General features: G+C 40.6%; 1 protein-coding gene across 5 annotated transcripts in view; it reads right to left on the bottom strand.

Moving 5' to 3' along the window:
• The window catches only part of LOC129721425 (optomotor-blind protein), a 263,942-nt gene that overhangs the window by 30,586 nt on the left and 220,981 nt on the right, over nt 1–12,375 (bottom strand). For all 5 annotated transcript variants that reach the window (XM_055673974.1, XM_055673973.1, XM_055673976.1 and 2 more), the window contains 2 exons: nt 1,965–2,111; nt 1,112–1,188 (listed from right to left, as the gene is read on the bottom strand). In XM_055673974.1, coding sequence (XP_055529949.1) covers nt 1,112–1,188; nt 1,965–2,111 — 224 coding nt within the window. The remainder of the gene's footprint in view (nt 1–1,111; nt 1,189–1,964; nt 2,112–12,375) is intronic.

Here is a 12,375-nt window from a genome sequence, read left to right as displayed (position 1 = left end):
GAAGTGAACTTTTGGAGAAATTTTTTTTTGTATGGACCCCATTGCGACCAGTATTTTGTTTTTATTTTTTCCTTTTGCAGTGCTTCTTATTGAGAAGAAACCTGCTCCGTGTTATAGTGCTTCTTGTCATCTCCTTCAGACTTAGTAACCTACTGCCTTCCTTATCGACCCTATCATATCCTCCTGCAAGCTATCACTCTAACAGTGTATAAAGTGCTATAAACTATGATATTAACGAAGCTTTAGACCACTGGTTATTACGTCTGGAGGGAAGTTTTGTGTAGAAGAGCCTATAAACAAACTCATACTTAAAGTCCCTTCTACTAAGATTCGAAGCTATCACCACTTCCTTGTCAAAGCGGACTCTGTAATCTCGCGGCTACGAAGCTCTTCAAAGATATTCAATTTATAATTATTCTTTAAATTTTTTCTCATGAACAATTTTTTTTCTTACGGCGTATATTTTTTTGGAACTACAAAAAATACTAGTATCTGAAATTTTGCGGAAAAAGTAAGATAATCAAAAAACCATTTTGGATCGAATAAAAAAGAAGATTTTGTGAAAATTTTAACTTTTTTTTTTAACTTTGACAGATATCAGTTTGATTGATTGTAGTTTATTACCTGATTGAACCGTTTTCCTGATATAGTTAGAATATTTTATTCATTAGAAACATTTTTGGATAGATCTTTTTGAAACAGCAGTCGTGAGTCTACATGAAGAACTGATATCATAAAATAACCTCTTTATCAAAAAGGAACAACTGTACAAAGTTTCAGCGTAATCGGAAATGACAGGCTGAAAAAATATTTGTTTTAACAGAAAAATATTTGTGTTAACAGATATTGAGTGCATCGTAAAAATCCGATAAACAATCTAACAATCACAGAATATCGAGCCTGTAGAATGCACTGCGCAACAATTACACAAAAAAAGGCTATTGTTACAATTCCAGTGCCGCATTAGAGTGTAGCCTGCGGTTGACAGCGTGGTACGTGCCCGGGTATATTGTAAATGATCCGCCAGTAATTCGAACAAATTAGTCCCCCAGAGCAGAATAGCTAGTGCAGGCAGGGTAAGCCTATCGGTTATCACAGCAAGGAAACTTACTTTTTCTCCCGCTTTCCAGCGCCGGTATCACGAAATCCTTTCGCAAAAGGGTTATTATCTATTTTCAATTGCGTTATCTGGAAATAGAACAAGTGGATAGGATTACAGTGGGGAGGAACATTCTCTATTTGCTGGTTCGATATCCGATCACGAGGAATGAGAACGATTGTTTTGATTCTTTGGGGTTGGCATAGAATCCACTGAAACTGTGTACTTGTTAAGACTATGTCTAATTAAATAACTTTGCACTTGTTCTTGTAAAATCATTCTAGACTTGAAATCCTTGACTTGAAAATCCGATCGTTTGTATAATTTCAATAACAAGTACAAGTAAGAAGACTATCAATTATATTAACCAAGGGGAATTTGTAACAAATTGACCCTACTCAATGTAGCAACTTGAGGTAATTAAAAACCAAAAAGTATTTTCTCTTCCTTAGAGTCTGGCACTCGATTAACTTTTTCAAGAAAGATATCTAAGTGTCTGTATACAATACAGTAATGCATAATGAGCATAACGAAAACAATTGGCATAAGGCAAAATCTACTCAACAAATTGGTTCAAATGCAACAAAGAACGCTAATTCTTTAAATCAGTTCATTTTCTCTAGATTACATTTTTGTAAGTCTTGTCGTGTCAAATACTTTTTCAATAAAAATAAAGTAAAAAATCTTTCGCGCTCTTCAAAAGTTTAAATCATCTAGTTTTGCATCAAAACTAATTTGTTAAAAAAAGCCTAATTAGGCTTCACATCTATAATACTTAATTGGACTGTCAAAGGGTGCTTTTAAACATTTGCCAGTGATCGGAAATCGAACAGTTCTATTCGCTATGTTGCATATGAATACATACTTTTTCATTTTGATATGCAGTAACGGCTATGAACTCGGTCTCCTTAAACACGTACGTCCGAAACGTAGAATACGGTAGCTTCAGGATATCGTTTGCTCGGACTAAGTGAAATCGGGGCTGGTATTTGTGCATTGAATTAAGTATCGTCTGAAAATAAAAAGAGAAAAGAGATAAAATCAGAGTTCGTTAGAGATTGGTAATCCTGCTGATAATGTTGTAATTAAAGGCTTTTAAAACTTTTGATAACGAACTTTCAAGAATCAATTTGGATAACCGAACAGAAGTCGTTTGTTCTTTCTTCCGATGCCCTCCCAGGCCGTAGATCAACCACGCAAAGTGGGAGGCCCATGGCGTCATCTTTCCAGGAAACTTTCCTCTTCCCCTTCGCGCGACAGATGACACCGTAAAATGGAATATTTATAACCATGTCAGACTTCGAGCGCAGTCGGCCCGTCCAGCTTCACGAATTTCCTGAGATATAAAAACCCAGGAAAAGAGCAATTATAAACGATCGATCGTAAAACCTCAAACGCGCAGGACCATTTAAGCAAAATAACCAAATTTTCCCAAGCAAACACCGGCCAGATCGACCTCACACGATCGTAGATTCAGCTCTCCTCCCATTTTACATCGCACTACTTAGCTCCCACACACTCGAAGTTGCCCCAATCCGATCCGGTTCAATCCTACCCACAGCGAGCATGAATGATGAAAGGAGGCGGAGGATGTCAGGTTTTACGTGATCTCAAAGCTGGCGGGCGGCGCAAAGCGTTGTTTCTGGGGACTTGACTCCAGCGGCGTACTTAGGGGTAGATCGAAACCGACACCAAAATGGAGGCCACCCGAGCAGACGGCTGATGCAGGCGCTACGCAAACCCAGGCTCTTCCTTTCAGTCTCCCGAGGCAGTAATCTAGACGTACCTCACGACGAACATCATAATCATCGATAGTTTATGAGCGTGCCATGAATTTTTCTCGATCTTATATTTCCCGAAGCTACTGAGCAAAGCCCAGACCAGGTTGCCTTATGGTCGCCAATTTGACGTAGTAACTGAATAATACACATAACAAGTGCAGTATCGGAAACGGTATTGATTTATCGCGACTTTTTTCAAGTGGAATGTTCTCAGCTGTGCCATACATAGCAAAATGGCAGCTGGTGGTTTAACAATTGACAGGTTTGCTCAGAAAATGTTCTATTGCTGTGTATTTTCGAGGCGGGTCACAGTACTGATTAGGTTGTCTTAGCAATATGATATTATTTTGAAACAGATGGTTGTTTCTAAACTAACTGATTTAATGTCAAGCCATATTTTGGTAGGTATTACTATTCCTGTGCGTCTGTTGTTTGGTTTAGATAAAGTCTACACTAACTAACTAATTAAGCCATATCCTGCGGAAATAGAAGGCACCCGCCAACATTCCTCGTTCGCTTCGGCTGCAGGGTCACAAACGACGAGACATGCATGCACGGTCGGCTGCCATCGTCTACCAAATGCCACACTGTCTTATCTGCTTTCGGATCAGCAACTTAATCGATTGCCAATAAACGAGGAATCCGAATGCTCGCATCTGCATCATTTGATCGAGTGCAAATTTGGACACCAAGCAACTTAACGCCCCTGCTAGCAGCAGCTTTTCAAGGATAACAAAGTGGAATGCGAACATTTTAGAAGGTACATTTTTTGTCGCCCTGCTCTCTCGAATGTATAATGAAGCTACATCGTCGGGTGCGGGCCATCCATTTTAGGCAAGTTAATTTTTCAATCTCAATTTGAGTTTGGTCTGGGTAGCCAGCAGCATCCACATACGGTTTCGATTGCCAAGGTCCCAAAAAACAACGGTCGTTTGTTTCAGTTTAACATTCCGACCCCCTTGCGCGTCGATGTCGACTCGGTGGAATCGGGTCCTAATTAATTGCTTAGAGAAAACACCAAACGAACCTCGCGATGATGGCTTGGGGTGATAAGACGTGGGTAATAAAATTGTACGTTTTGTGTTTGAACTGTATGATAATTTCGAGGTCTTGCTTGCTGTAAACGAACTATCAATCGCCCTTTAGAAAATTGAGAATGCATTGAATCGGCTTTCAGATAACGTAGACTCGTTACGACAGGAAGGTCAGGGACAAATGGTGCGTGTCGCGTTCCAAATGCTCGTTTCGTCCAGTTTTATAGCCAACGAAAGTGTCTTTTACGATCGGCCGATCACCGCATGTAAGAAAGTTACGCACATTAAAGATTTCCTGGAAGTGCGTATTCTGTACGCTTCGTTATGTATAAAATACATTTCAGTAGTTTTGGTGGTCTTCGACGGCAAATCGATTTTTCGAGATTACGAAGCGAATGGATTGCATGGTTTACGAAATAAACTCATCATCCCATTTGACGACATCAGCTGCAACTCAATCATTCCATCAGCTAGCGACTTAATCCGCAGTCCTCATGTGTAAGGGGCAACGATTATATAATCATCCTCCGCTTCTCTAACGAAGCAAAATTCCCATCTTCCTCCAATTTTTTTTGTCCGGGCTGCATCAGTAGGTTGATAGGAAGACTCAAACATTATCTTGTTAATTTCTTTCGTTTTCAGCTCATTCGAAACTTCCTTTTCTCGTTAAGCAGTGCCGAACTCGTTGGGTGGGACCAACCCGATTCGAGGATGCAGGGTCTTCGCGCGCGTCGAAATTAAATTTCTTCTGGAAGGTCGACTCGAGATGGTAGTTAATAATTTAGTCGTTTTAACATTATCCGTCTCTTCTCGACCTCCACAGGCGCGGGCCACATTCGCCGCGTTAGCGGCTCTTTAATCACCCAAGAATCAACTTTTTCTTTCATTAATTGGTCAGTATCACTGAAAGGAGGATTTTCCTCGGTGACTGACTCAAAGACCCGATGAATAGAGTGCAGAATTACGGATAATCTGAAAATCACTTGTCGTATTGTACAACGATTTAAGTGATCTCGAGAAAAAAAAGGCGATAGCCGTTGGGTTTGCAATCATAACTTGGCCAATCAGAGTCCATCAGGCGAGGCGCACGTCTGAATTGAAGGAATAAACGAATAAAGTGTAGCAGTTTCCTTGCACTAATAATAACGGTACATCTTTGAAACAGATGATGCTGAGAACCAGCTACCGTTTGCAGTATTTACCAATTGAATTTGATTCAACGTGTTACTAGCACGATTTTTTTTACCAACGATGTTTGAACAGAAAATTAACTCAGGCAGAGAATAAGAAATAAATAGAAGCAGTGAATGAGTGATCGTGATCATGATCAAATAAAACGATCCGATCACGATTTTGTGGTAGACCACCATAGTTGAACTTTTTGTTTGATTTACAGTGAATTCTATGCAAATTATTTACCAGTATGGTAACTTTTTATTAATAGTTATTAGTTGCTTCATTTTGTTCGTTTCCAATCAGGTACATGCGAGGTCACTTGAATCTTCACTATTGGCACGCAGAATATGCAAAATGGTGTAATTCTTTTTTCTTTATTTGGCATCTTAAGCAAAGAGCAAATTGTTGGTTAGGAAATTTTCGTTCTACTCCTCTTTTGTTTTTTCTTCTCTCCACAGTGACCCAAAGTTGCCGCTTTTATGTTCGAAATTAATATACGATCGATTAATGAATTCGGCACAGTTAGCCGCGGGTTAAGGTCTCCGACAATGATGGGCCATCGTCACCAGCAAACGAAGGGGAGAAATCAATCGACTGTATCGTGCTCTGCTCTATCGCTTTGGGATCCAAAATATTGTAGAAGTGTATTTTTTTATTGCAGTTTAGTGGACACTCATCAATTTCAAGGGTTTATTCCTACTAGCAGATAATATTCCGTGAAAAAGTTGCGGCTATCGATCGGGATCGTAAAAAATCAATAATGACTCAACGAAAAACGGAAAACAATAATTTTATGAAATTAATATCACCCTGTATTATGTATACCTGCCAGACGTCTAGGCAAAAAGGCGACATCAATGGTCGCGGCAGAAAAGCTCCAAACCCCGATTTTTATAGGTTTATTAAATTTTTGGCTCCACGCATGGCAGGTTTTGCACTGCAATGCAAAGGGCACGGGATGGAAGTTCGAGCGGCTTTCGAACGTTTTGTTCGGATAATGGCGTCAATAAGTTAAATTTATGTGACTTTTGTTGCGATCTTCGATCTTAGGCACCTTTTTTGTTGCAGTGACAGAAAATCTTCTGAATGTGGTTAACCGTGAGAAAACAGGCTCAGACTGTTAGGTTTGACTCGGATTCGCGCTCAGTAATTTAATGTGCAGCTTTTGCTAGAATTGTTGAAGTAGCCTGAACAGTTTTGCCGTACAAATTGACAATTTATAGCAGAATATCCAAAGCTTTTGGTTCCTTTTCGGTGAAATCAAGTGTGGTTGGTGTTTTATTAGGTAATCTTAACCGGCAATAAATTTTCACCACTGATCAGCAGCCACACCAACCGCGTGTAATAGCCTCCGAAATAGTGTCGATCGGTAACTAGAGATTCTCCGTTTTTCCCGAGCCCATAGCGGCACCCAAAAACAAAAGCCGAGAAGTCCCTCGGCAGCTGATTCACAATCCAAACAGGTAAATTAAAAGGATAAAAACACAGATATCAATTTAGATAAGAAAAAGATTTTTGAAATTTATTCGAATTCATTATGCCACTCGGCTCAAACCGCCTCGTAAGTGATATCCTCCGCAAGGCATTTCTGGATTAAATAATAATGTGACACTGGTCTTCGTTCGGACCGGATGGGTCAAATTTCATTCGTTTTGGAAATCGTCGCTTACTGAGCTGACCACCGGAGAATTTAATGACCGGCAACCGGTATTGGACTGGGCCCAAACAGCGCCGAGACCCTCATCGTACAACTCAAAATTGCTATATCGAGATTAATTTATTCTCGGTGAGCAAGGTGTGGGACATAATACTATTGGGTTGTTATAAATTGCCGAACGAGTTTCAGTCAGTTTTTTATATTTAGGTTTTTGTTTCCGAGCAATGATTGATAACGAGAGAATACCTTAAGAAAATGTTGTTTGCCAATTATTTTGAGGGTTTATTATTGATTGAAACAAAACAGACCCTGAGGAGTACTAAGCGCTTGAAAAATTACCATTTGACTGAATCGTTATCATCATGAGTCTCTATTGTTCACAAATTTACCGAAAAACAAGTTAAGTTTTGGAAGGAGGGCTGTAATTATTTAGCTTATTTAGACTTATAAGAAATTTTCCTTATCAAAGCGAGACAAGTTGTTGGAAACGAAGAGCGAAAAGGTATTTTCAGTCGGGAAAAGAAAGGGTTACTTTAATATAAAGAAGTCAAATTTCAAATAATTTGAAAAACTTCTTTTTATTGTAACGTTACTGTTTCTTTGGTTATTACGTTGCTAATATGGGTGATATTTTAATAAAATTGAAATTACAGAGCAGCATTCTATTCAACAATATGAGTTGGAGTTTTAAAGTTAGTTTCAAGTGTTTGATGCGACTCGCTTCTCCTGGTCATCATGCGACTATACGCTATAATGGAATTTCAACCTCCGAACCTTTAAACGAGCTGCCACACTCCGATGAGGTAATTCACGCGCATCGTTCACGGTCGCGCAATAAAATCTTCTGCAAATCCAAACAAAAGATATTTATTGTTTCTTTGGTAAAACGGAAGTGACGTTACCAACATGCTGCTCGCCGCCGTTATCATAATGAAACGCTAAAATTTCTGTCGTGGTGGCATTTTTCTTATCCATCACTGGTCGCAAAATGCTACTGTACAGTACACAAATCGAGTTAAAAACATAACTAACTACTTACTAATAATAAATTTTCAGAAGATTTGAAACAGTGAATATCAAACGAACACGTTTTCATTGCGCCTGACGGATGACTTGGCTTTCATTTTTTTACGAGTACTGAAAAAAAACGGAGGGAGAGAGAATCAACATTGCATGAAAGTGAAATGTTTCCTTGTGATGGTAGAAAAAACACTGACGTTTATGGTGGCTAATATTCACTTTCATGCAAAAGCACTGAAATTTTTCAGCCCTCACAATAGACTGCCAGCTTAAACATGGACATAACTGGTTAACGTTGCCTTGGCAATGTTTTCATTCGACAAAAGCTAAGTGAGGAGGTGTGACGCGACCATTGCGTTAGTACGTAAACCATCCTTCGGCGGTAGAGGAACTGCGTCGCCAACCCGAGTGACCAAGACGGTGCGGTTCGAAACTGCGTCTTTTCTCTAAGTTAAGAGCGGCTGATCAACGTCCTACAGTCAGCATGGGATTCTAAACAGCCCCGTCGAGACAAGGAGTGAGGAACGCCCAACAAGCCGCTTCGCAAAAACACCAAACGTTGCAAATATTAAAGAAGTAAATACGGATCGGAACAATCGCCATAGACTTAAATGACGAAATAAGGTCTACGATTGGAAACTCGTTAAATGGAGCTGCATGTGGTTATGTTTTCACGGTTGCGATAGCATCATATATGATGCATTGAATTCACGCAACTTCAAAACCTTAGCACTGCAGGAACTTTGCTGGTTGGGACAGAAGGTATGGAAAAGCGAATATAGAGAGGCAACCTTTTACCAGAGCGGTGGCACCACCCACGAGCTGGGGAATGGCTTCAAAATGCTGGATAGGATGCGCCAACGCGTGATCGGGAGCAACCGAATAGCCTGCACGCCGCGGCCAACGGTGTGTAAACTTCACAGCCTCCCGCGGTATGGTATTCAGAAGTACCTGTTTCCCCGCAAAAAAATTCATAAAATTACCTGAAAATTGCCTGATTTGCAAGTGGAGAACCAAATCGACCACGTTTTTAATCAATGGTAAATTCTTCTTCGACGTCATCAACTCGCACCTTCGTTGCAGCATGCATGCGCTCAAAACTCTCGACGGTGCAAAACACGCGACATTGAGCAACTTCGGGTAATACTGTTGTGCCAGCACTTGGTACAATGACTCCCAAAAGGAGAAACGACTGGTTTGACGTCGAGTGTGAACAGTTAGTGGAACGAGGGCGAACGTGGAGCGCTGCGCATCGAAACAGGCAAAACTCGGTCTTTCTGGAAGAAGAAGCGCATGCAGGAAGATCGAGATCACAAGGCGAAGGCGTAGCTGTTCCGTGCAAATAGCAACTGACTAGTTGCCGCAAAGGCTCGTGCCACAAGCTGACATATACAAGGACCAGGACGGCAACCTTCTCACGAAAAAGTGTGAGGTGATTGAGAGATGGAAGCAGTACTACGACGAACACTTTAACGGCGAGGTGGCAGAGGGCGACGAAAAGGGTACGATCAAATAAGGAGATTAGCTGGCTGAAAAACAACGGAGCAGCTGGAGTTGACCATCTTCTTAGCGAGCTGTTGAAACACGGTGACGAAGCACTGGGTAATGCGCTGCACTGGGTTCTTGCCAAGATTTAGGAGAAAGAGGTAGTACCGGAGGAGTGATCGATGGTACAATGTGCACCATCTACATAAACGGTGACAAGCAGGTTTGATGCAATAACCGTGCAATCACGCTTCTGCATGCCACCAACAAGGTGCTTTCTCAATTTTTTTTGTCGTCGAAAATCACCGTTTGCGAGGAAGTTCGTGGTGCAATACCAGGCGGCATTCATGAGTGCCCGCACCAGCATGGACTAAATATACCTGGTACGGTAGGCCCTGCAGAAATGCCGTGAAGGGCGAGTATCGATATGATTGGCACGATATTTGGGAGGCCTTTTCAGCTCTTTGGCTTCTCGGATGCCATCGTAGTACGAAACTTTGAAAACCTCTCACCACGGTTTTTTCTCTGTGTGAATTCATCACTGCAAGCAGAGACTTTTGATCTATTGTGATATTGCCCAAATGTTTTCTGTACTCCACCTCACCTAATGTTCCTCTCTGGCCAGGTTCATTCTTAGAGGGACTGATTATGTCAAGAGGAAGGAGTTTTATCGAAAACTCGTTCCTCCTGCCAACACCGCGTCACAATCACAATTTTCTGAAGAGGCTCTGCTGCCAAACCTCTAATCAGTTTTATCATAAGAAGGACTTATATTTTGTCAAGAGGAAAGAGTCTTATCGAAACCTCGTTCATTCAGCCAATATCACGCCACAATTACAATTTCCTGTAGAGAGCTCTTATACGTTACTCATACCAGTTTTATTATAAGAGAGACTTATTTTTTTTAGGAGGAAAGTCCACAGGTGTACTGTAGTCTTCAGCTTGAAAAGCCTGAGAATAAACCCATGATAAAGTGTTTTGACAACCAAATGGCTTGATTCCACTAAGATTCGAACGCACGACCACCCGCTCGTCATAACCTTGGGGTTACGAACTCCACCACGAGTTTAGATTAGCAGTGATGAAGTCGAGGTGGTAGACGTTTCCATGTACCTGGGCTGAACTCGTTGACGCCTTATGGCAGGAAATCGTACAAAACACGGATAGGCCCGGTAGTTTTCTACGGCCACGAAACATGAACCATGCTCGTGGAAAACCAATGCGCCCTTGGAGTTTTCGAACGGGAGGTGCGGTGGAGTACAGATGGAAGATGGATCATGACGGAAGCGGATGACCAACGAGTTGCGTCAGCTGCTAGAAGATCCACTCATTGTCCAAACGGCGGAAATCGGGAGACTTCGGTGAGCTGGGCATGCCACAACGATGTTGGACGACGAAAATGGTTCTCGATAACGATCCGACTGGAACGAGGTAACAAGGCGCGCAGTGACTGCTGGTAAGGTAAGTGTAGTAAAAAAATCAAAATCAATAAAATTAAACAAACCAAAAGTTTTATAAAAACCACATGAAGTTCTTCACAAAAATAAACGTTTTGTCTTGTTTTCAATATTTAGTAAAAACTAATACAGATTTGTAATATATATATTACTTTTCTCTCCTGCATCGGTGGAAGACGTTATTCGACATATTCGACAGTTTAATTCTTGAAAGTAGATTCTTCAAGGTTCATAGCAAGATTAGATTTTGATTTTTATAAAGTGCTCACGTATTACCGACATAAGTTTAGGTATCACGAAAGCCGATTCTTTTCAGTAGCATCTGCAATGCCTCGTTAAACAATTTTGCGCAATCAAGCATGTGTAAGCAATGACTATCAAAACGTTAGATTTCCTTCAAGCGCGGGGATGAAATTTGTGAAGAAATGCTATATGGATTTACTATCCATTTGTATTCGGGTCTGATAGATGTATAACTGGTTTCGGTGCCATCGTCCATGTCAACACAACAAACTGTAGCCACCGTCAAGCGATACATCACCCAAGGTACAAGCTAATTAGCGTGATTGAAAATCTATAGTCTCGCTAATGATAAAGCACTGATAGTCTCAAACGGTAGCTTTGAAGGCCGATAATGTAAATTAAGCGGAAAAAATAGTAGCCGGTGGAGAGGTATAATACTAACGATGCACGCAACTTTTTGATAAACTATTCATGTGGATATTCAATAATTCACACACATTCACTCTTGGCATAAGCAGCTACAGCCACTACAAAGCAATGCAATTTTAACGATGTTCGTATCACATTTTATAAAAAATAAAATAAAGCATGTGCGGCGGAACATGGGAGAAAGAGATCAATTCGTGAATATTTTATAAGCAATTTCATTGAAAAATCGTTGAAAACGCTTCAATCTGAACTCCCTTTTTTGTAACTACTGCAAGCCCAGGAAGTGCATTCGGTCAGTTCTATTTTGCGCTATATTGACCCGCAGCACCAACGCAACGGTTAGGGATTGGGCGCGAACGAGTGAAATAAAAACTATCGGATCTATCATGACCATCATCATCATCGCCATCCTCAACCTCACCATCAACACCATCCGCACTATAGTACCAATGAAAGCCAAAAAATACATGTTTTTTTCTTCTCGACCGGAGCCAATTTCATACACTTTCCGCGTGAATAAACCGATGCGTTATAAAATTTAATATTTTATTTCTCCCATTTCAATCGTTTTTTTAAGCGAGTGTGCGTGAGAGTGTTTCACCCGGCCGGTGTAATCGGTTCACGTTTTATGATGTTATGAACGCTCTAGTCTTTGCTTTTTTGTTTACTTTTTTACAACTTTTCAATTCCAATGCGGAAGGCAATTTAATTTACCAGTTCATTTGAATTGGAAGCTTGACAGTTCAATGAGTTTTTTTTTTCTACTAACCTTCAAACGAGTAAAACGAGGCTTTACTAAACAAACAATTATTTATTGTGCACTTATACATAACTCAGTTAATATGTGCATACTCGTGAATTTGCCAAAAAAAAATTCATTGTCCGGTAGCAGAATGTGTGTTTAATCTCAGCGATTTGTTTTCCTCCTCGACATTTTTTTCATTTGATATCGGTTTGGAGACCTCAATGTGAGAACCTAAAATCAAAAGCGACG

The sequence above is a fragment of the Wyeomyia smithii genome, chromosome 2 (assembly GCF_029784165.1).
Source record: "Wyeomyia smithii strain HCP4-BCI-WySm-NY-G18 chromosome 2, ASM2978416v1, whole genome shotgun sequence".
Classification (NCBI taxonomy): Eukaryota; Metazoa; Arthropoda; class Insecta; order Diptera; family Culicidae; genus Wyeomyia; species Wyeomyia smithii.
The sequence above is the reverse complement of the archived record's forward strand: the minus strand, read 5'-3'. Positions and strand labels throughout refer to the sequence as shown.